The 22,173-nt window shown below is 32.4% G+C and overlaps 1 protein-coding gene across 2 annotated transcripts in view; it reads right to left on the bottom strand.

Annotated features, from left to right (window-relative positions):
* Nucleotides 1-17,151: 17,151 nt before the first annotated feature.
* Nucleotides 17,152-22,173, bottom strand: part of LOC143255610 (uncharacterized) — an 84,030-nt gene continuing 79,008 nt past the window's right edge. The window contains exon 4 of one of the 2 annotated variants that reach the window (XM_076511501.1): nucleotides 17,152-17,209. In XM_076511501.1, coding sequence (XP_076367616.1) covers nucleotides 17,167-17,209 — 43 coding nt within the window. In that variant the 3' untranslated portion in view covers nucleotides 17,152-17,166. Of the gene's footprint in view, nucleotides 17,210-19,682; nucleotides 19,925-22,173 lie in introns of those variants that run through there. The other variant, XM_076511504.1, reaches the window with a different exon arrangement.

Below are 22,173 nucleotides of genomic sequence, written 5' to 3'. Positions count from 1 at the left end.
CAGATAATACTAGTAAAGATGAGAGAACAAAGAAAATGATGTAATTAGGCGCAAAAGTTGAGGTTATGAACTCATTGTTTAAGAAATTCTCTCAGATGATTTGTTTCTAAGAGCTCACAAGCTTCCGTGTGGAGCCGGGTGGGAAAATGGTATCAAACTGCGTCAGCAAGAGTACTCAACTGAGCCATTACTACCCATTAGTACGGTACGGAAATAATGGGTCGTCAGGGCAATGCGGTACTCACGAGCTAATCCTGCCGATGAGGTGGTTATTGTATACCGAGTCTTTACTCTCATCTTCCAGTAGATTAGCCTTTTCTGACGCATAATTCTCGCGAGACCTGGCTGTATAAATATGGTGTACGGTGGCTCATGAGTCGTTGGAAGCACTCACTTTTATTCTGACAAGTAGCGACAACCAGAAGGGAAGCTGTCGCTTGTTTGCCTGTGGTCTCGAACTGTTAGCTGTTTGATCAGCAGTACAAGGAAATAGTTGGGCTAAATTGTTAAACATGTTTTTTTTGTATAAATAACCATTACATATATGTATATATATATATTTCCAAATTCAACTAGAGAAAAAGAATGAAATAGTAAGAGCATAATTCTTAAAAACGTTCGTGTTTCCTTAAGTTGTCAACTAAGAAAGGCGGGATGCGATTTAAAAATAGTAAACACTACATACATTCAAATCATCTGGTCAAAACGTGTTATCAGATAGTCCAAATTTATTAATATTTTGAATAAACAAATGGTTTTGTGAATGTGAAATGTTTACACTGGAAATATATGAACGATATTTCAAGCGTTAACAGCGTGCATAACCGACTTTTGTGTTAATAATTTCCTTCATTGTCGCAATCTGCATTTTTATTTAGTTCATAACAATGTTATGATATGCTTTAGTTCTTTATTTTATTATTATATTTTGATAAACATTTAGCCGTCGAATACAACAAAAAAGAGTCTGAAGAGAAGGAACTGAAATACATGAACATGAAAAAGTTCAAAACTTACAACATAAAACATCTTTAAACTTCTATCTCTGCTGCGTTATTTCTAATACTAAGTTACCCCTTCTTCTCTTGCAGGTATGAGAAAAGTTAGTTTGCTAAATTAAACATAATCTAATAAAAGCCAGTTGACCACTACTGTATTTCCTACCTTCATACAGGTTTGAAATGGAGCTGACGTAAGCAAGCTCACAAAGCCTGAGGCGTGCCACCAACCCTGACACCTGATCTTGGCTTTACGTTCTTTTTACGCCTGAGTAAATACCGATCCAACAACAACAAAAAATAAAAAAATAAATACGTCTCACCCTTCTCCTACACGAAATTATTCTCTTCTCTTTCTTTCCACTTCAACCAAGCGTCTGAAGCCCTGAATTAGAAAAGTTTTACCTACGTAGTTATCAGCTAGAGAAGCTTTATGATTTCTGTTTTACTGTATTAGTAAATTGAAGGCTAGAACTTTCAAAGTAAAGCATGCATTCGTTTTACTACTGTTAAAAAAAAACTCAAAATGTTAACATTTCCTGATTCATGTACATGTTTCCAATAACAAAGACTCTGTACCAATACACATACTAAAATATCATCGTCTTTATGAATGCCAGTAATTATTAGTGAGACATTTCTGAATAATAATAATATATGTATCTCTTCAGAGCTTTTACTGATAATCAACAGTTTGAAAGATGCATTTGACAAGAAGAAATCTAAGGGTCAAAGTGACTAATTGAAGCAAACATGATATAAAACATTACATCTTTATTTAGTATTAAATATCATGCAGCACAAAACTCAGAAACAGTTATATCACCAAAAAGAGTTAAAGTTATACATAAGTTATTAAAGAGACATATTTAAAACAAAAACAGATGAATTTGCAGTTTAAGCTTAAAATAAATAAATGTTAAAATATGCATACTGGTTTTTAGTCGAGACACAAAATTATATGTAAATATTCCCTTTTGGTGTGATAGCAAAATAAAAATCAAAACTCGCACTTTAAAAATACGCTGCAGAAAACAGACTTTTTGGCCACACAAGTGAGAGCATAAAATTCAAAGAAAAAAATAAATGTTTTACATCACAGGAACAAGAGTGAAGGGGTGAAGTTAACGAAGTGATACAAAACTGTACATAAATAACATTCCAATCCATGATAACAGATCTTTAAATTTCCAATGATTAAAAACAGGAAATAATTATCCAAATTTAGTAAATGTGTGGCATAAGGTGTGAAGGCAAGACCACAATTCTTATACTGATTTACTTTTAATGTAGTCCAAAAGGAAATTAACTGAAAACCTGTTATGCTGAACGTAGTGTTCATTCTGTAGGAGTAAAGCGTATGTTTACAATATACCAGGCACTTATTTAACGTCTTCATAACTTCACAAGGAAATCACAAAAATTTCACTTCACAGAAGCGGTTTAAGTACCTATTTTTTAAAAAATTAACTATTATACAAACCACAACGCATTTCATAGACACAGACCTAAATACAAAGAAACTATCCTAACCACTTAACAATGTATTATAGGTAGTGAGTATATCCTGATATGTAATCTTTTATGTTGCTAAGATTAGACAGAGCTAAGTTAAAATTTTAACTTAGCAATTCTACCATTAATCATAAACCATATAATGCATAAACAAATAACAGTAACACAGAATTGTTTTTTTTCTTCTGACTTCCCTCACTTAAATGTTTAACCATAGAATATAATTATAAAAATAACAGCTCGGATAATCGTTAAAGCATAAACTGAAGTTACAGTTAAGATAACATTCACGTAAATCAAATAGACATTTATAAATATAAATTCATAGCCGTGACATTCAATAAAAATCTATATTAAACTATATAAATCAAATATAAATAAACCATGGAATTATTTGGTGAAAAATGAGTATCCACGGAAACTGTTGTAAAAATCTTCAATAAACCTATGAAAATAAGAAATTGAACAATCTTTAGTATTACTATTAATATTAAAATAAAATTAATAGTGTTAGTAAATTATAAATCATTCAATTAAAAAGGAAAAAAGATTTATTTGAATAAAACAAGGGAAAACTAGTGTGAATTTCTCATGAGGTTGGGATTTTCGTTCATCATACGTAAACTTTCTCAAATAATCACAATTCGTGATCATTTCACACATAAGTTTAAATTTGAAAGTTTGCTAAGGAAATGGGGTGCGATGACGTTCGTTGTTAGAATATATAGAAGAATGGAGTGGAGTTTGAAGATTATTGAAATATTTCTTTCCCCCATCTTTTAAATTATTTTTTATAATTTCCTAATACTATTCATTGTATTTTTATACTAGTAATTATACTAAAGATGGTTCATTTTGTTATTTTCAAAGACTTGTTGCAGATGGAATATGTGTAATTCTGAAACGTTCATTAAAGATGTTTACAACTATTTCCATGGAATTATTTTCATTGGTTCCTCAACTGAACAATCTTACTTCTAGGTAACGTACCCATTTATAACTTACCAAAATATATTTCACAAAATTACTTTTGGGTAGGATAGATCTATTTGAGTAAGAAATGCGATGATAAATTTTCAACAAAAATTTCATAATGTGTGTTATGATGGGTTACGCAACACATCCTTTGATAACAAAAAAAAAAAATTCTCAAAAGCCTAAAGTCCGTGTTCCAAACATTTTTAAATATGTATTTTTATCTTTGGATTATAGTTTTAAAGAAAAGTATAGTAAATAAAAAACGATATAATATAATGTATTTTATAATTTAAGAATTGATAAAAATAATGCCATTATTCAAACAGATAAAGGTGATTATTATTATTTTTAACAAAGAAGACTTAAGAAAAAATAATAAGTTCGTTTAAGTCGATTAAAGATAAACTGACTTTTAGGAAAGTATTGTTTACTAACGTGTTTGTTTAAAATTAAAGTAAGAGAAAAGCTTGAATAAAAGTGAACATAAATACGTTATGCCGGTTTGATCATAAGCAGTAATATCTATTTCTGTGTTCTCTCTCCAAGTATATAACAGTTACTGTCAATATTTCAGTATAAGTCGAGCATTGCACTCTATGTTACAATAGTCTGCAATTTTGATTTTAACTCAGCTGTACTGAGGCTTTTTAAACAACCGAAAATGAATAACTGGATAGCATAATGAAAAATATGCTCACTTAACCTAGTCCGAATAAACGAGATTGGTCTGTTACAGTGTTGCTACAACTCACTGCAAGTCACATTATTTTCACTGTAAGACCAAATATTCATATACAGTTACGACAGAAAGTGTTCGTACCCCGGCGTCGTGAGTAATTTTTTCCTTATAACTTAAAAAGTATCATGATTAGGATAATGAAAGTATAGTATATTATAAATATTATACTAACACCCATCTACAAAATTTTTATATAAATTGAACGACAAATAAACTGTTTATAAACAAATAACCAAACATAGGAGGGGCAGAAAGTGTTCGTGCGTCTAGTTTAATGGTCAGTTGTGTAGCCTTTCAGGTGAATTACTTGGCGCAATCTCTCCTCATAGCCCTCCATAATCATTTGACAGTACTCGAATGGTATTTTTTCCATTATTCTTTACAGAAGGCCTCCAACTCTTGCAAGTTTTTCGGATAACGCTGATGAACCCTGGTCTTCAACTCATGCCACACGTTTTTAATTTGGTTGAGATCGGGTGACTGCGATGACCACTCCAGAACGCTTATATGGTTCCTTTGCAACCAGGATTGCACATATTTCGATGTGTGCTTAGGGTCATTGTCGTGCTGGAAGATCCAACAACACCCAAGCTGCAAATTCCGAGCATCATTCTTGATATAAGTGCCTAATATATCAACATATTTTTCTTTTTTCATGATTCTGTTGAAGCAGTTAAGGCTGCCTACACCAGAAGAGCTGAAGGAACCCCGTAGCATGATTGAGCCACCACCGTGTTTAACTGTAGGGACGATGTTCTTTGGAAGATTTCGTTCCCCCTTCTTACGAAAAATATAGCGAACATCATTGTAGCCGAAAAGCTCGATTTTAGTCTCGTCTGACCAAAAAATACTCTTCCAAGAGATAAAGGGTTTATCTACATGCTTTCTTGCATACCTCAATCATGTTTCTAAATGAACAGGCTTTCAATATGGAGTTCTACTAGGACGGCATGCTTTGAACCCAGAAGAGCATAACATGTTCGTAACTGTAGACGTCATTACTTCAACCCCAGTTTCCCTTATCAATTTCTGTATGTCATTACGTGTTAAACGAGGGTTCCTACTAATTTCTCTGAGAACCTTCCTCTTGGTTCTCTCTGGAATTTTGGTGGGGCGTCCGGAACGAGGGAAGTTAGCAGTTGATCCTGTAAGCTTAAACTTGGCAATTATGCTTTGAACAGTATACTTCGGCACATAAGATTGTGTAGCAATACCGGAAAGAGACACATGAGACTTGTATTTTACAATAATTCGGTTTTTTAAATCACTAAACAGTTGTTTCCTGTTCGCCATGATGACCAAGCAGATAATGACAAAGACGGCGCTAAATTGTCAGAAGTAAATTTTTGCTGGCTAAATTCCAATAATTATGAACCCAATTTTAGTTCTGGAATGGTATAATGTAGTTTATTTGCCAAACTAAAGAAAATGTTTATGAGAATATCAGTTTTTCACACGTTCTGAACTGTACGAACACTTTCTGCTCCTCCTATTTTTGATTATTTGTTTATAAACAGTTTATTTGTCGTTTAATTTACATAAAACTTTATGTAGGTGTGTGTTAGTATAATATTTATAATATACCATACGTCTATTACTCTAATCGTGATACTTTTTAAGTTATGAGCATAAAACTACTCGGGACGCAGGGGTACGAACACTTTCTGTCGTAACTGTAAGTGTTTCGGAAACATTAACGGATCTTTAACTTCCTTATGAAAAATATAATAACTACGTATCTAGAAAAGGAATGTGTATATCTAAAAATAACGTGTCACAGGAGCGTGGAGATATCATGTGACATTATTTCAATTCATATTTTCAGTTGCTGGTTTTCGCACTTTATATTTCATGTTCTGTAAAAATTCCTTTCATTTGCACTTATTCTACTTCTTTAGTTTCAACCATTATTATTGTAAACCCGTGTGAAAACAGAATATTTTACTTTATAGTTTCTAGTCACTCAAAACTTTCATTTTTTTCACAATCATTAACGATTCTTTATATACGTGAAAATTTTAAACTTAGATCTATGTAAAATCTTGTAGCATGTAATAATAGAAAAACGATTAACCTAACTGATTTCGTTTTTGTTTCTATGAACTCCAGTGTACTCGTTCTTCGTTTTCTGTAATACTTATCTATTTTTTATCTTGTATACACATTACGTATTGTTATTTTTATTTGTTTACCATGTTAGAAGTGTTAAAACAAATTATACTTTTCAACACACGTAGTGCGCTCTTTAAACCGTCTGAAGACTTGTGTATACATGCCGTTGGAAAGAAGCATTATAAGAACGGGACAAGGATGGCTGTATTCTGACTTTATTTTGATACTTTTTGCACATTTTGGCTTCTCTTTCGTGAAAGTTATAACGTACCAAAACTGTCAAACTATATGACACCTAATACTTTTCTTTGAACCTATAAAAAGTTAAAAAACTATTTTATAATTCTATTTAGTAACAATTTTCAACGTTCACGTAGCATAATAGTCTATTTAAATAAATGTTTAAATTTTTCTATTTAAATAAATGTTTAAACTTTTCTATTTAAATAAATGTTTAAACTTTTCTATTTAAATAAATGTTTAAACTTCTCTATTTAAATAAATGTTTAAACTTTTCTATTTAAATAAATGTTTAAACTTATTACCCCAGTTGCTCTTTTCTTCTGTTTGACATCAGTGGTTCATATTTTCTCACTTCCATTACAAATACATTATCTAAATTATTAAGCTTTTAGTGATCACTCATTTACAGAATATGTATATATATATACGCTTCTAGTCAGTTATACGATTTATCATAAAACATATTCCTACATAAACTCCTTCATGTAATCAGATATAACAGCTGTTACAGACTATATAATTAATAATTATTTGTTTGTTTTTAACTTTCATTCAAAGCTATACGATGGCTATCTGCGCTAGCTGTTTGTTTGTTGTCTTATTTTTAATTTTGTGCAAAGCTACACTAGGGTTATTTGCGCTATCCATTCCTAATTTGGCGGTGTAGGACTAGAAGGAAGGCGGCTAGTCATCACCACCCACCGTCAACTCTTGGGCTACTCTTTTACCAACGAGTACTGGGATTCACCGTAACATTATAACGCTCCCAGGGCTGAAAGGGCAAGCATGTTTTGAGCGACGGGTAGTCGAACCCACGACCCTCAGATTACGAGTCGAGCGCCTTAACCACCTGGCCATGCCAGGCTGGACCGTAATTGATAATAGTCGTCAAAATTACACTTAGCCCACTTAACCAATTAATATTTCTGACAACAAAAGTCTTGATCAATTTAGTCACATCGATTTCTATGTTATCTGATACGTTTAATACTGAAAGATACTAGGATATTTGGAATCTATTTTTATCATCAAGTATTTTTTACTATACACAGAATGCTAAAAAGAATATTTACTTGATATAATTTTAACTACTCTATTATTGTATATGAAATAAGTTAAATTATAAATATAGTGCCAATACAAAATTTGAGGCGGCACAGTGGTATGTCTGCGAAATAACACTGCTAGAAACCGGCTTTTGATACCCTTGTTGGGCAAAGCATAGATGGCCCGTGATGAAGCTTCGCGTTTAACTACAAAGAAACAAAAAAACCAACAGAGCTTAAGACGACTGTACAAAATTACAAATTTTCAACAAGTTAGTTCCAAGTATCATTACGTTTATTTGCAAATAAAATCCGTTTTCCTTTTAAAAAAGACAACTTTTTCATCGGCTTAAATGTTTGAGAGAGAGAAAAAGGAAGACACGATAAGATAGAGAAAGAAAACTTCAAGCAAGTAAGAAATACGTATTTCTTATGTTTTGGATTACTTTTCCGCATATTTTCAAACACAATACGTGATTGAAATACTTATTTTGTCCACATTTTTAATGTCGCGTAATTGTTTCTCCGTGAACATTCAGTTTGTGATGAGAAAACTTACCTCAGCCGAAATGCTATTCAACTGAAACACGTAAGAATGATTTTGTGCATCTTAAATTTCAAAGGTTTCATAAATAATTCAACACATAAAGGCTGAAAAATGTAGTTGCCTTCAGTGGTGAAGCCAGCAGAATCATAAGCTAAACACCATCCGTCAATGGAAATTTCAGCCCTTTAATTTCAGTACTTCCTCGAAGTGCTGGAAGAAACAATGACATTCTATATGCTGTTATCAAAAACATGATCTTGCCTTCATATTCAGCAGCAAATGGTCAAAGATGTCTGATGTTGCTTGAACCTTCATCCATAGGAATATACAGCTTTATTTGATGAATGTGGAACAACATCATTTCTCCAAACAACTTTTTGTATACCTGACACGGTACTCCATTTGGGCATGGAGTAGAAGCTTCTCTTATTCTCAAAATGAATCTCTCAACCTTCTTCAGTTTTGGTTCAAAACTATAGGCTAAGTCTTGTCATCCTTTCCAATCCACTATCTCAGGAATTGGTTTCATCTGATTTCTGTCAGGTTAAGTATTTCTTACTACTCTTGTTCTGCTGAAACAGCTTCCTATGACAACCTTCCTATGACGTTCACTCTTCTTCGTTTTACACTTCTACTGCTCAGCACGTCTCGCTGAGGATAACTTATGACATTTTGTTTTATTGGTTTGTTTTGGAATTTCGCACAAAGCTACTCGAGAGCTATCTGTGCTAGCCATCTCTAATTTAGCAGTGTAAGACTAGAGGGAAGGCAGCTAGTCATCATCACCCACCGCCAACTCTTGGGTTACTCTTTTACCAACGAAGGGTGGGATTGACCGTCACATTATAACGCCCTCACGGCTGAAAGGGCGAGCATGTTTGGCGCGATGGGGATACGAACCCGCGACCCTCAGATTACGAGTCGCACGCCTTAACACGCTTGGCAATGCCGGGCCAACTTATGACATGTCTGCTCGCAAATTTCTGCAAACCCTTGCTTCTTCTCATCACCAACTTTCTTCAGCTGCTGTTCGAGCTCTTTCAGTTTCTTTCTCTAGTCTTCAATTATCTTCTGTCACCTGTTTGTTCTACGCTCAGGATGCTGACTGTCGAATTCTATAATATCAAATATTTCTCTGCTAAAGTCACAGATTATGTCACTTGTTATATGTTATGTCTTTAATTAATTAGTGAGGTTACGGAAGCTCCACTTTTTTGTCCTTAGAATAGACCCATTCTTGGAAAAAAAAAAAATTTCGTTTTGAGTCACCGAGCGTGAACTGTTGGTTAGCATGTTTATATTGTCAACCCTAAAATTGTTGTTCGCGGCCCGTTACCTCAAAAACTTGTCTCGAGCTATGGGGCTTTGCATAAGTTATAAAAGTGACGACTCAACATTCAGTCAGACAAGAGTTTTGTAACTGCTTTCCCTCTAGTCTGCAAGTTAATATAGTAAAATTAATATTTAGGAAATGTATTGATAAAAGTAAAATATATTTTAAACATATTTTAAACTGTAGAGGAAAACAATGGCTCTGAGGTCTGATTTCAGTTTTAAAAACTTAATGTTTTTTAATTAAATAGACAGTTTTAAAATGTTACAGTTCGAAGTATTTATATACATATAACTACAACACTGAAATGGCCAATAATTTGAAACTCTATTCTAACAATGTCAGCAATTTTTAGACAAACATTCAACTGTTTCGACGTCAAATCACATCATCTTGACCAAAATAAAGTTTGAATTGTATACCTATAAAACATTGATCGTTTGAGTGTTTAACAAGTTTTCACTCCCACCTTTAGAAACAATGTTTTCATAATTAATTCTGTGTTTGTTTAAATGATAACGTTCTACAGAAGTTGTGATTCGTTGATTTGTAACAGAAGAAACAAATTACTTTTATCAGCATGACGTTATCAGAATGTGAACAAAATGCCCGTGAACAGATTTACTTTATCTTGTAGGCTTATCTTACTACTGATAAAAGGGAATAGATTATACTCTTTTTTCAAATAATGACTTACTGCTAACAGTGAAGCGAGTGCGTAAAATTCCTTTAGTTTACACGTTTCATCTATTTATCTTGTTATGAGCTGATTTATCTCACTATAGATTCATATATAAATGTACGTATGTGTACATAAACATTTTATACATGTTTAATAATAAACATCTACTTTTAAATTATTCAAAAGGTTTCAGTTCTTTTATATTTGGCGTTCCTTTCATACAGAATTATGACGTGTCATAAAACATTCGCCTTTCATGTTTCCAATTTAGGAAAGTTTATTTTACCTTTAATTTTTCAAATATTTTTCATATTTCTATGAGTTTCAAGAAACATGAACTCACTTATTTTTATTATGTTTTCTATTTAAGATAAACGGTATCCATTCATTTAACATTCATACTGTGTTTTATGTTTACGTGTTAACGACACATCAAGACTCAAAACTTACTTTTGCAAAAAATTTACGCCACTTATAAAATGATTTTGGAAACTGTAACATGCATGACAATAGGTTAAGAATATAATAGTACTAACTCAAGGTGCCTCGCTGGTACACCAGTAAATCTATGGATTTACAACTTTACAATCAGCGGTTTGATTCCTCTCGGTGGATTCAGCAGATAGCCCGATGTAGTTTTGCTATAAGAAAACACTGACGCTAACTCAAGATCAAGACTGATTTTCTAAAATCGTTTATAAAATTGAATAAGTTGTAGTTGCTTAATCTAGCAAAAAATGTTAAAGTATTTTTGAGAAAAGAAGCAGAAACATATAAAATGTTTAAATACAACTACTGTAACTAAAAGGAAAACAACACAAAATTCTTACACTGAAAAGTCACTTTTAGACAGATCCTGAGTTGTTTCTTTAGAAGTTTACAGATGGTTGAAAACTACAGCTAATATAAAGACGAAGCTAAACGATATATGTCAGAATGACATTTTGACATTGTTTTGAATGCATAGGTGATGTTGTGTCACACAAAATAATTACTTTTTGATAGCATATATGCAATAGCCATTTTGACGCAAAATATTCATACCATCAGACCATTAGAATGTTTCCCAATCTGCGATATATAATTTTCCAGACGGTGATATCTGTCATACATAATAGCATTAGAAAACAAAAAAATATGGATCAAGATAGGGAACCAAGACTATCCAGAAATGGAGTTGTAACAAGTCGTATCCAGTCTTTCATGAAAAGAACCGTCCACATGGTCTAATATGTAACATAACAAATAAGGATGCCTCTCAGGAAACTAGACCAACAGGACAGGTTTATTAAGGTAAGATGTCCAAACATACTTAATTTGTCTGGGGACAAAAATTTAATTTCTTATGTTCATCTGTTCTTGAACATCAAAAATATTATTGCCTTTTAACCATTATTCATTGAGAATACTATTAAATAAATGATGACAATGTATAGAAATTATTGTTACTGTAGAATTTTTTTTTACTGCTTTTAATGATTTGGTAACATGAGTTATTTTATAACAATAATAACAATGAGCGAACCTCACTCCTTTGCTATATTTATAACATAAAAGAAAAGACGGAAACAAAGAAAAAAATAGTTGATGCTGCTTTTGTATATGTTAATCTTAAATCACAAACACGAAAAACTGCCACTCCAAAAGAATAGTAGTACAATATATTTATACCGATCTATGCATTTGTTTTCACATAAAATCATCTATGTGTTTAATAATTTTAGTGAAGGTTTATGTCGTACAAAAATGATATGTATTATATTTTAGGTTTTAACTAGATTCCACACATTAGCTAGAGGTCAGTGATTTTTATCCAACATCTTTTCTTTTATTTGTGTTTTCAAGATAAAACATTTGAAATACTTAGATTACTTGCAATAGCATTAATAGAACGGTATTTGTAATGTTACGAACAATTCAAAATACAAGCATATTTTCAACTTCAAAGCAGATGAGATATTTGAAACTAATCCACGTGTAGAGTTCTTATCAAAAGCTAATATATAAAATAATGACATCATATGTGAATAACTCTTACGTATAATTACAGATATAGTTCGGTAAACACCACAGAATAAAAATATTCATCCCATGAACGAAAACATCCGGGGAATAAACCGTATTTTCACGAGATTGCATAGCTAGACGATGGAAAGGCAGTAAAAGTTAGCAAAAAATCGCCGGGTTATTTGGAAAACAACCATCTCTGTACGACCTGAGCACCGAAAACCAACAGAAGTCTCTTCCTGCTGAGAGAAGAACTGTGGAGAACACCCCTGTCAGACGGTTTACATTGCACGTACGGTATCGTATATCGACAACAGTTGATATAATAAATACTATCAAACCCTTCTGCTTTCTGCTATATTGTGATTATCTTAGCCTGTTCAGATTTTCAAAACTCTCGGACAGTAAGGATACCTAGGTGGGAGTCTATCTTTGCGGAACCTTTCGTTGAAATGTGTCACAAGAAAATAGAGTGAAGTTTCAATTATGATATAAGATTCTCTTTGAGAAATTGGACAATCACAGTTGGTCAGTTCTCAAGCAAGGTATTCTACTTCTTTATGCTAATGACCTACTTAACAGTGAAGGCAATGTGTTTTGGTGCAAGATGAGGTCTTGCTCATTCAGCATGAGTGACTAAAACATGGAGGTTGCAACGTTTTCATAGTTTCGTGATCAATGGTGGATATGAACCGTACTAACCAAGTATAGTTCATCATTTATCGTCCTCTGTCAAAGCGACAAAAACAAACAACGTCAAAAATACCTCTGTTAGTTATCTACCAGAAGTAGGATAAAATCACTCATTTTTACATCTAATGTTGTAAGAACTATTTGTAATCGTGTTTACTGTATAATGTAACGCATTTGCCGTTGTATATTTATTTTAGTATCTAAACTTGTTTCTCTACAGTTTTCTTTTTTTCCATGTGATGTATATTCTTGACTGTGTATTGCGCAAATTCTGTCTGTTCTCGAAATTTGTAGGGAATTATTGAAAGTATAAAAATCAACAATACTTGTTTGACGAAAGCACACGAGAACAGCGGTGAAGGTTCTAGAGACCCGCATGATTTGTATAAAGTAACGTGCAAAAATAAAATATTATTGAAAAGTTACAGTTGATGTTCTATAGAGCTAGTAATCTATAATTGTAATTAACGTCTATTAATTGGAAAACTACAGAATTTGACAAGTAACGTTATAAATTGGTAAGTCTAGGAATTTATAATGTTAAAATCAAGGGTTAGATTTCTCTCGGTGAACTCAGCAGATAGCCCGATGTAGCTTTGCTATAAAAAAATAACAACAACTCATCAAAAATAAATAATAATACTTAACACTAAGCAGACATGGAAATCCAGTTTCTAGCAGTAATACTGTTTTGCATAATTTCTACGTGATAACATGAATGTTGTTTATAGTCTTCCGAACGTTTTAATTATATCATGACTTAGAACTCCTTTTAAAATACAACGTTTTGATGAATTCTTATATTAATTTTATATTTATGTTAAAATCAATGACTTCTGCGAAAAATTCGGATTTTACTGTAATTTCAAATTGTATATCTATACAGATAGACATAAATATAAGTGTGTTTCTATTCCTTATACGTTTCCATATTTTTTAATCAATGAAGACCAAATAGTAATACAGGATGACATGAGGGGTGTTGTACTCACCTAATATCATATCTAATTTAGAAAAAGAAACCCAACAACTACTGAATCATCATAACTTGACATTATGATACAGAATGACATGAGGAAGGTCATAAGAGGATTCAACTTCCATCTAATTTCATATTGATAGAATTCTTGAAAAACTGTTTGTATTTCTTTTCAGTATTGGTATTCTTATTCATTTCTATTGCACTTTCAATGTTTATTATAGTACAAAAAAAGATAGAAAATGTTTTGTTTGTTTGTTTTTGGAATTTTGCACAAAGCTACTCGAGGGCTATCTGTGCTAGCCGTCCCTAATTTAGCAGTGTAAGAGAAGGCAGCTAGTCATCACCACCCACCGCCAACTCTTGGGCTACTCTTTTACCAACGAATAGTGGCATTGACCGTAACATTATAACGCCCCCACGGCTGAAAGGGCGAGCATGTTTGGCGCGACCGGGATGCGAACCCGCGACTCTCAGATTACGAGTCGCATGTCTTAACACGCTTGGCCATGCCGGACCAAGAAAGAAAATACATAGGATTTTTCGCGGGTACTTCAGCTAGTGTATATATATATATATATATATATCAGAAATCGGAAGTGTTGCTTGAAACAAGAGGCACGAATATCAGATAAATAAAAAGGTTGCAATGTTTTCTTTCGTATTAAATAGCTCCCCAGTGGACTTACAACGCTAAAATCTGGGTTTCGATACCCGTGGTGGGCAGAGCACAGATAGCTCATTGTGTAGCTTTGTGCTTAATTCAAAACAGCAACAGCATATTAAATATAATTAAATCTCAAGCGAATTCTGTAAAGCTCTTCATTATAATCATACACTTCTGGTAAGAGAAATACATGTTTGTGTGCGCAAAAGTCCAAGCTAATGTTCTTGTTTTTACAAGAATCTGTATCCTGCTGTTATATTTACAAAACCACTTCTTTCAGTAAACCTATATAATGTCTTTAGTAGAAGCTTCATCGCTACAGAGAGTTAATATATAAGCATATCAATATCTCTTTGAAGCAACAACTAACAGGCTTGTAGCCGGTCGATAGGAAAACCGAATACAAAACGTCTAAAAAAACTGCACACACGCACACATATTTAAAAGCTATATATTCTGTGTATTTACTTAAATTTAAGAACTTGGATGCAGAGCTTTGTTCCTTTTGAAGATCATCTATTTATTCTTACACTATTCGTTTACTGTACCAGAAAGATATTCAATGAAAGTACCTCACAACGGTATTAAGATAAAGAACCTCTTTTTCTCAAAGGCCAAACACAAACTAATAAGTCAGCTCCTTTGCCGTCATGTTATAGATGGTTGGGTTGCCATTTCCTGAATCTATTATGTAGAAACATACACCATTACGGGCTTTTACTGAAGGAGCAATGATTCGGAGACGCAACATAGGCTCGTGGTCGGGAGTATTTCAATCCATCATGGTTTATATGATTCGCTTTTGTTGCGTTCTAACAAAAGACCCGACAGCAAATCCAATTTGTGGTTGTATAGGCGAGAAGACGTTTTCGGTCAACGTTTCCGAATGACAAACAAGTCACGTCAATCTAATTTGTAACATGTCACTATGTTGTGAATGCAAATGTTTAGACAGTATAATTCACCTTCGGTTTCGAATACAAACACTAAATCATTGTTGATATAATCTTTCTAAACATTAATACACATTTTTTCTGGTTATCACATACATTTTTTGATATAGTTAAATTTCTTTTGATGGCAACATTTCTTCCATAAAATTACCTCCGATGAATTTTCGGTAAACTTGAGGGCTTGTAGCGGTAAATATTAGAATTTGAGCTCTGCGGTGGGCACAGTACAGGTAACCCATTGTGCAGCTTTGTGCTTAACAAAAACATATCTACAAATCTGCTCAACATTTTAAGCATTAAGATGTTTTAGAAAATGTTTATTAATTTAAGCTCGTTGTTTGTTTGAATCTTTATGAAAATATAATCGAGCGTTATCTGCGCTAATAGTCCTTAATTTTGAAGTATTAGACTACAGTAAAGGTAGGTAGTTAACTCTACTCTTTGCCAACTCTTGTCAGGTCTTTACCACTGACTGTCACATTACAATAACAGTGTAATCTTATTTAACAGCATGTTTCGATCCCGCAGCTTGAAGGTAGCGAGTCGAACACCCTAACAAACAGGCCATGAGCACGTTGTATTTTTAAGATCAACTTAGAACGATTACATTCAAGCTTTAATTCATGTTTTGACGGCCTCTCAATATTCACAGGAACTTAGAAACTAAATACTTGGAAATTATGAGCTTGCATCATAACTTTGTCAAAAGTATTTGTTATTGTGCACCATGTTAAATACACGTGAATATGACAATAAACAGTTTAAGTTAATATACTAATAAAAATGCAGTTATGGTAATCATTATCATTTGAACGTATCAAAGAGTAATATGATTTGAAACTAAAAATATCTTGATCTGTATTTAACTTGTAAATTTTATGGAAAAACAAATGAAAACAAAGATTAAAAGTAGGATTTTATCGGATTCAAACGGCAAATTTCTTTCTTCCGAACTGGATTTGTAGCTGTACTTTTGTTAATCGGATAAAAATGTCGAAACATTTGTAGTTATGATTTTGGTTATTAGAATAAAATTCTAAAAGCCTTAATATTTATTTCAGAAAAAAAATTAAGTAAAACACCACAAGTAGCAATGGCTTCCAAGTTTTAAACATGAACTGTGATAGCTTATGTATTTTGTTGATTTCCTTTCTTATGTTGAAAACTGAGTGAGGTATATGGCATTGAAACCAAAGAATGTTTAGTAGATTAGAACATTTATACAGCTTCGAATCCCACTAGGTTTCAGTTTTCAAGAACCTTTTCACAATGACGAAAGATGAGGTACTATACCAGCGTGTTACGTGAAAGCTTCATTGATTTTTAACATCTTGTTATACAAGTACATATCCCAACACACAATAAACACTTCAATTTTATAAAAGCGTTTCTAAATGACTGGTGTTAATAAACAAGGTACTCAATATATTCTTTATTTTTCAGTTGCACCTTTTGTTAGGTTCTGTTTATTTTTCCTTAGTTATATAATATCTTCTGTCAAGCACAGTTAAACTTTTTAAATGTTTTAACCTCTGAATAACAATTTCATTGCTTTAACACTTCTGTATTTATACCAGTGTGAGAAACAGATCAAAACAGATTTATTAAAAACATTGCAAATCAAAGTTAGGTTTTCTCACTGTTACCAATACTGTCCAATATTCTTTACTACTTTCAGCAACTCGGTGGACTCAGCAGATACCACGATGTGGCTTTGCTATAAGAAAACAGATACACACGTACTTTCAGTAACTACAATTTCAATCAAAACAAGTCTTGTAATAAGAGACATTAAATTGGGGTGGAGCGTACATAGCAGAAAGCGTTTAATGAACTCTTCATTTTCCTACAGGCCACCAGTGGTTATAGTGTACAAATATATATCTTATAAATTTTAGTTAAGTTTAAGTACAGTCTACAGCTGCGTGTGGTAAAGAGCTCGTTCATTAACTTCCATGTAAAAGCACGCAGGTGTGGACTTCAGTTCAGTTGATTAACGTGAGATGTATTGATTTAGTCATAGCTATAGCACAAATTATTTAATTAAATTAGTTAAAAAAAAACCATATTCCCTATATGTATTGGAGGGTTTCAGAATGGAAATAAATTTATATCCGATCATTTATATTATACTAGCAAGATACAAATTTGATAGTAAAGATAACGTTGTTCAACTTGTATTTTTAAAATCAAATTTAAACACCTATACTTATTTTTATACACTTTTCAATTTACTTTTTTATGCCTTAATTAATAAATAGAGTAATAAAATAACCATTCTGTAAGTTTAACACAGTTTAATTTCAAATGAGTAGAATTTGTATATCAAGAGTTTAACATCTTAATAAGCAAAATGATATTACTATATAAAGCTGTGTCAAAAGAGTAATAGTTATTTTGTAAAATATAAATGTGTTAACATATGTTTAATAACATGGACTTTACGAAGGTGTGTATCCATGTGTTTTCTTATAGGAAAGCCACATCTAGCTATCTGCTGAGTCCACCGAGAGGAATCGAACCCATCATTTTAACGTTATAGTTCCAGAAATTTATTGCTGTACCAGCGGGGTGCCTCTCTATCTTTCTTTGATACTAAAACAAGGAATCATTAAATTTTGTAATTTTGATGTGACTTTTGTACTTCCTTATCGTACATGTAGTTAAGAGGGTTAGACGAAATAATTTTGTTTGTTTGTTTGTTTGTTTTTGAATTTCGCACAAAGCTATTCGAGGGCTATCTGTGCTAGCCGTCCCTAATTTAGGAGTGTAAGACTAGAGGGAAGGCAGCTAGTCATCACCACCCACCGCCAACTCTTGGGCTACTCTTTTACCAACGAATAGTGGGATTGACCGTCACATTATAACGCCCTCACGGCTGAAAGGGCGAGCATGTTTGGCGCGATGGGGATGCGAACCCGCGATCCTCAGATTACGAGTCGCACGCCTTAACACGCTTGGCCATGCCGGGCCGCCACGAAATAATTAAACTCTTACCTAATTCTATTTTAATGCTTGAAAAAAGTATATTAGACGTGAGTTTGTCCCGCAGTTTTAACGAGTTGACAAAATTAAAAGAAGAATACAGTAAATATTCATACAACACTAGAATATTCCATTAATTCAGCCTAGTATATTTAAGTTATACTTTTCACAGGGCTATATAAAATGGTAAGCCAGTCAGGCCATGGCCCGACCACTTTTCCATGGCATATGTAACTACAAGCTATGTATTAAAATGTGCTCCTTTTAACTCAGAACATAACGCTTTGTGTATGCAGGACTTGTAGTTAAAATTGTTTAAGATTCAATGTCATACCATTAAAGTTTTTCTTAAAAAAACATATCTGGAAAGATATCCAGAACGGGCGTGATTTGTATGCCTGTAATATGCTTTTCACTCACTGCGTCACATTGTTTAGCTGTGTCAATGATCCGTCCACTCCAAATTTACTTCTTACGGCAAACTCTTACATCACTATTATTTTGGTAACCCAAACAGTGTCATGTTTCAACGTCCTTCTTTAATCAGTATACTTTTTGTAAACTTGTCTAATGTTGTACCTGAAGTATAAAGACATTCAGATAATTTGGATAGTTATGTTGAAAAAAAAACAACACATTCCCTGAATACTTATACACAAAACTAGTTTAAATCTGAGAAAAATAGCTGTGTACAACATTTGTACTTCTTAAATGGTACCCAGGTGTTTCACGGTTAGCCTAGAAGTCTTATACCTCTGAAATGTAGAGTTTGACCATCGTACGCGTCGTAGATAGTTTTTGTATCCTTAAAGCAGATCAAAGGAAATGAATTTCTGCAGCAGTTTTAAGCTTTCCTTTCACATCAAGATATATGATATAGTATTTTTAATACGTTCCTCAGAAGTTAAGAAATGTCTTTACACTACAACTATTGAATATTCAAAGTAAGTTAAATCCAAAAACTCAAAGAGAGTGGTTTTGGATTAGCTTTAAAGAGAAGTTTTCATTTGTTAACTGATAAATTTTTAAGTGAAATACAGTATCCTCAAGTCTCCATACTAGCTAGTAATTAGGTCTATCCACTGAGAGTATATTCAATATATAACAATAAAATCACCTTTTCAGCATCATTAATTAAACAGTTGCCACCTTTTTATGTTTAGATTTCAATACGAACGCTTTTACCTGCGATTCGGTAGGGAAGGTAGAAACATCATGATAGCCAGCAGTAGGATGAGCAGGCAGGAACATTTTGAAAACAGCTACGAATATAATATTGTACTCAGCTTGCTGCACAGTATCTACCAACGTGGTCTGAACGATTCCTGAACATCTCTGTGTGTCACTTGGAGACTTTCACACCTTTTCGTTATTTGTGCTTGGCCATGAAGCTCGTGATGTATTAACGGATTTATGTCACTTTAGACCAGTTTTCGCAGCCACAGCGCTAAAATATTAAGGAAAATGTCTTATTCAAAGCCAGTAAACATGTTCAGAAATTTCAGTTAAAATTAAGAAAAACCACTGGCTCGTGAGAGGCTTGTTAAAATATGATTTACATTTCTTTCAAATATTGACGAAAAATACTTCTGAGGATAATCATCAAGAACTAGCCAGTAGTGAATGTGACAAGTTCTTGAATTTTGCTTATTATGTAACAAACTCATCCCGTCATAATTTTGAGGATACAACTAAAGTGTTTACATTCACAATAACGTAAGTATTATAGTATGCCTAAACCCCTAGTACATTAACTACAAAATACCACATTGGTTAGAAACAGAATACTGTTGGATATACACAACTGTTCAGTGGAAGCATTATTACTTTATTTTGTGATTTAATATTTAATGATCGTTTACTTTTCATAAGAAGAGAGTTAAAAGTAATTATTTTAAAGGTGTTAGTTATGACAAGTTTGGTTGTGTAACTTGGTCAGAGTCATACGATGTGTAATTCAATTGTTGTAGCATTGTCGACGCCAAGTTACTTGACCCCTCTGTATTTTTCTCATTAGAGATAATAGATAATGTAGTAGATAATACAATATACAGTAAATACGTAATAATTGTAAGTGCAGTTAATCTAGTATACGAAACGGAGAAATTAAAAAAGAATGCTATATAAAGCACACTCTCCTCCATCATGAATGAGGTATTAATAATTAAAACAAAAATAAGTATGTTTATATGTATGAAGACGTTAGAGCATGTAATATACTTGATACCGCTAACTCACAATAGTTTTAAAATTTTTAACTATAAAAGTAATTAAACAAATCATAAATTTAATACCAAGTTTTTGAAATATACCTTAAACGTTTTTGGATAGTTGATTTCTTTTGCATCATTAGTTATTTTTACTCTTACATAAGTTATTGAACTTTGATTTACTGATTCTAAAAATGGTATGTGTAAATCAACATTTATTCTTGTATCATGACAATGGAGGTCCTTTTTACTGTTTCTTCTTAATAAAAGGTTCGAAGACTAGATACATTAACGAATTTAGTTTTTATTGTAAATATAAAATTGTCTACTAAATAATAATCTATTTCATAAATATTTTTATATTTTGTATCTATGAAATAACTAACACAGAATCCCAATAGTTGAAACTCAAAGTTACATATAAATATTTTTTCAAATAAGCAACAAACGATTTATATTATATCTGATGAACATCCCTAAGAGTATTTGTAAATAAACGAGATAAAGAAAAAAGTTGGGAATTTAAACACTTGGAAACAGGGATGGTAAAAAAATCAAGGAAACAAGGCTGGAAATACTGCAGACACTATTTACTCAGAATACAAACCCCTATTTTGGCTCCATGCTGTTACCTAAAACTACATTTGGTGGAGTCAAATAGACATTTGTAATTTGAGTGCACAATGTTTACAGTATCTCCTTCCTTGTTTATTTAATTTTTACGATTCCAATTTGCAGGTTTTTATACCCTCAACTTGTTATTTATCTTGTTTGTTGGTTTTTTGGTGCTTGGGTATGGGCAAAATATTAAATTAACTGGTAGCTAATTTCGTAAATTGTAGCTATCTGTTATGGTTCATGATGATTTACTGTAGCTATTTACTATTTGATCGCATTAGTTCAGATGTAAAATATTAAGCTGGAGATCGTTATGAAAATTTGTTTAAGGATATAGTTAAAATCTATAATTTCTGTGTAATTAAATTCTCTATATATAATGCATAGCAATAGGCTAAGACAAGAACTTCCACTAAATGCGTATGAAATTTTATCAGTAGAAAAACAGCATTTTAAAACATACACATTTCAAACATCACTTTAAATATACCTTCATGTCGTTTAAAGTAATTCTTATATGATTTTGTGTAATGAAAGTTAAAATTATGTGTATTGATTTTTCTTATACTTTTTCACTTCGTGCATAATATAGAGGTAAGCTCCTTAGGGACACCAATTGTATACTTTACTATATATATAATTTCTTGATATTATAGTCACCATGTATTCATTTATTATTGTCTAATAATTCCTGTTTTATCTTGTACGTAAACTATTAAAGGAACAACAGATATTTGTAAAAAAAACCTAACTTCAAGGAAGAATGATAACGTTGAGTACACTAGAATTTTGAGGTTTTTTTAGTTTATGTAAAACATAGAAGCAACGAATCGACTTTTCGATACCGTATTCTACAAAAAGTTAGAAT

The sequence above is a fragment of the Tachypleus tridentatus genome, chromosome 7 (assembly GCF_004210375.1).
Source record: "Tachypleus tridentatus isolate NWPU-2018 chromosome 7, ASM421037v1, whole genome shotgun sequence".
NCBI classification, from domain to species: domain Eukaryota; kingdom Metazoa; phylum Arthropoda; class Merostomata; order Xiphosura; family Limulidae; genus Tachypleus; species Tachypleus tridentatus.
The sequence above is the reverse complement of the archived record's forward strand: the minus strand, read 5'-3'. Positions and strand labels throughout refer to the sequence as shown.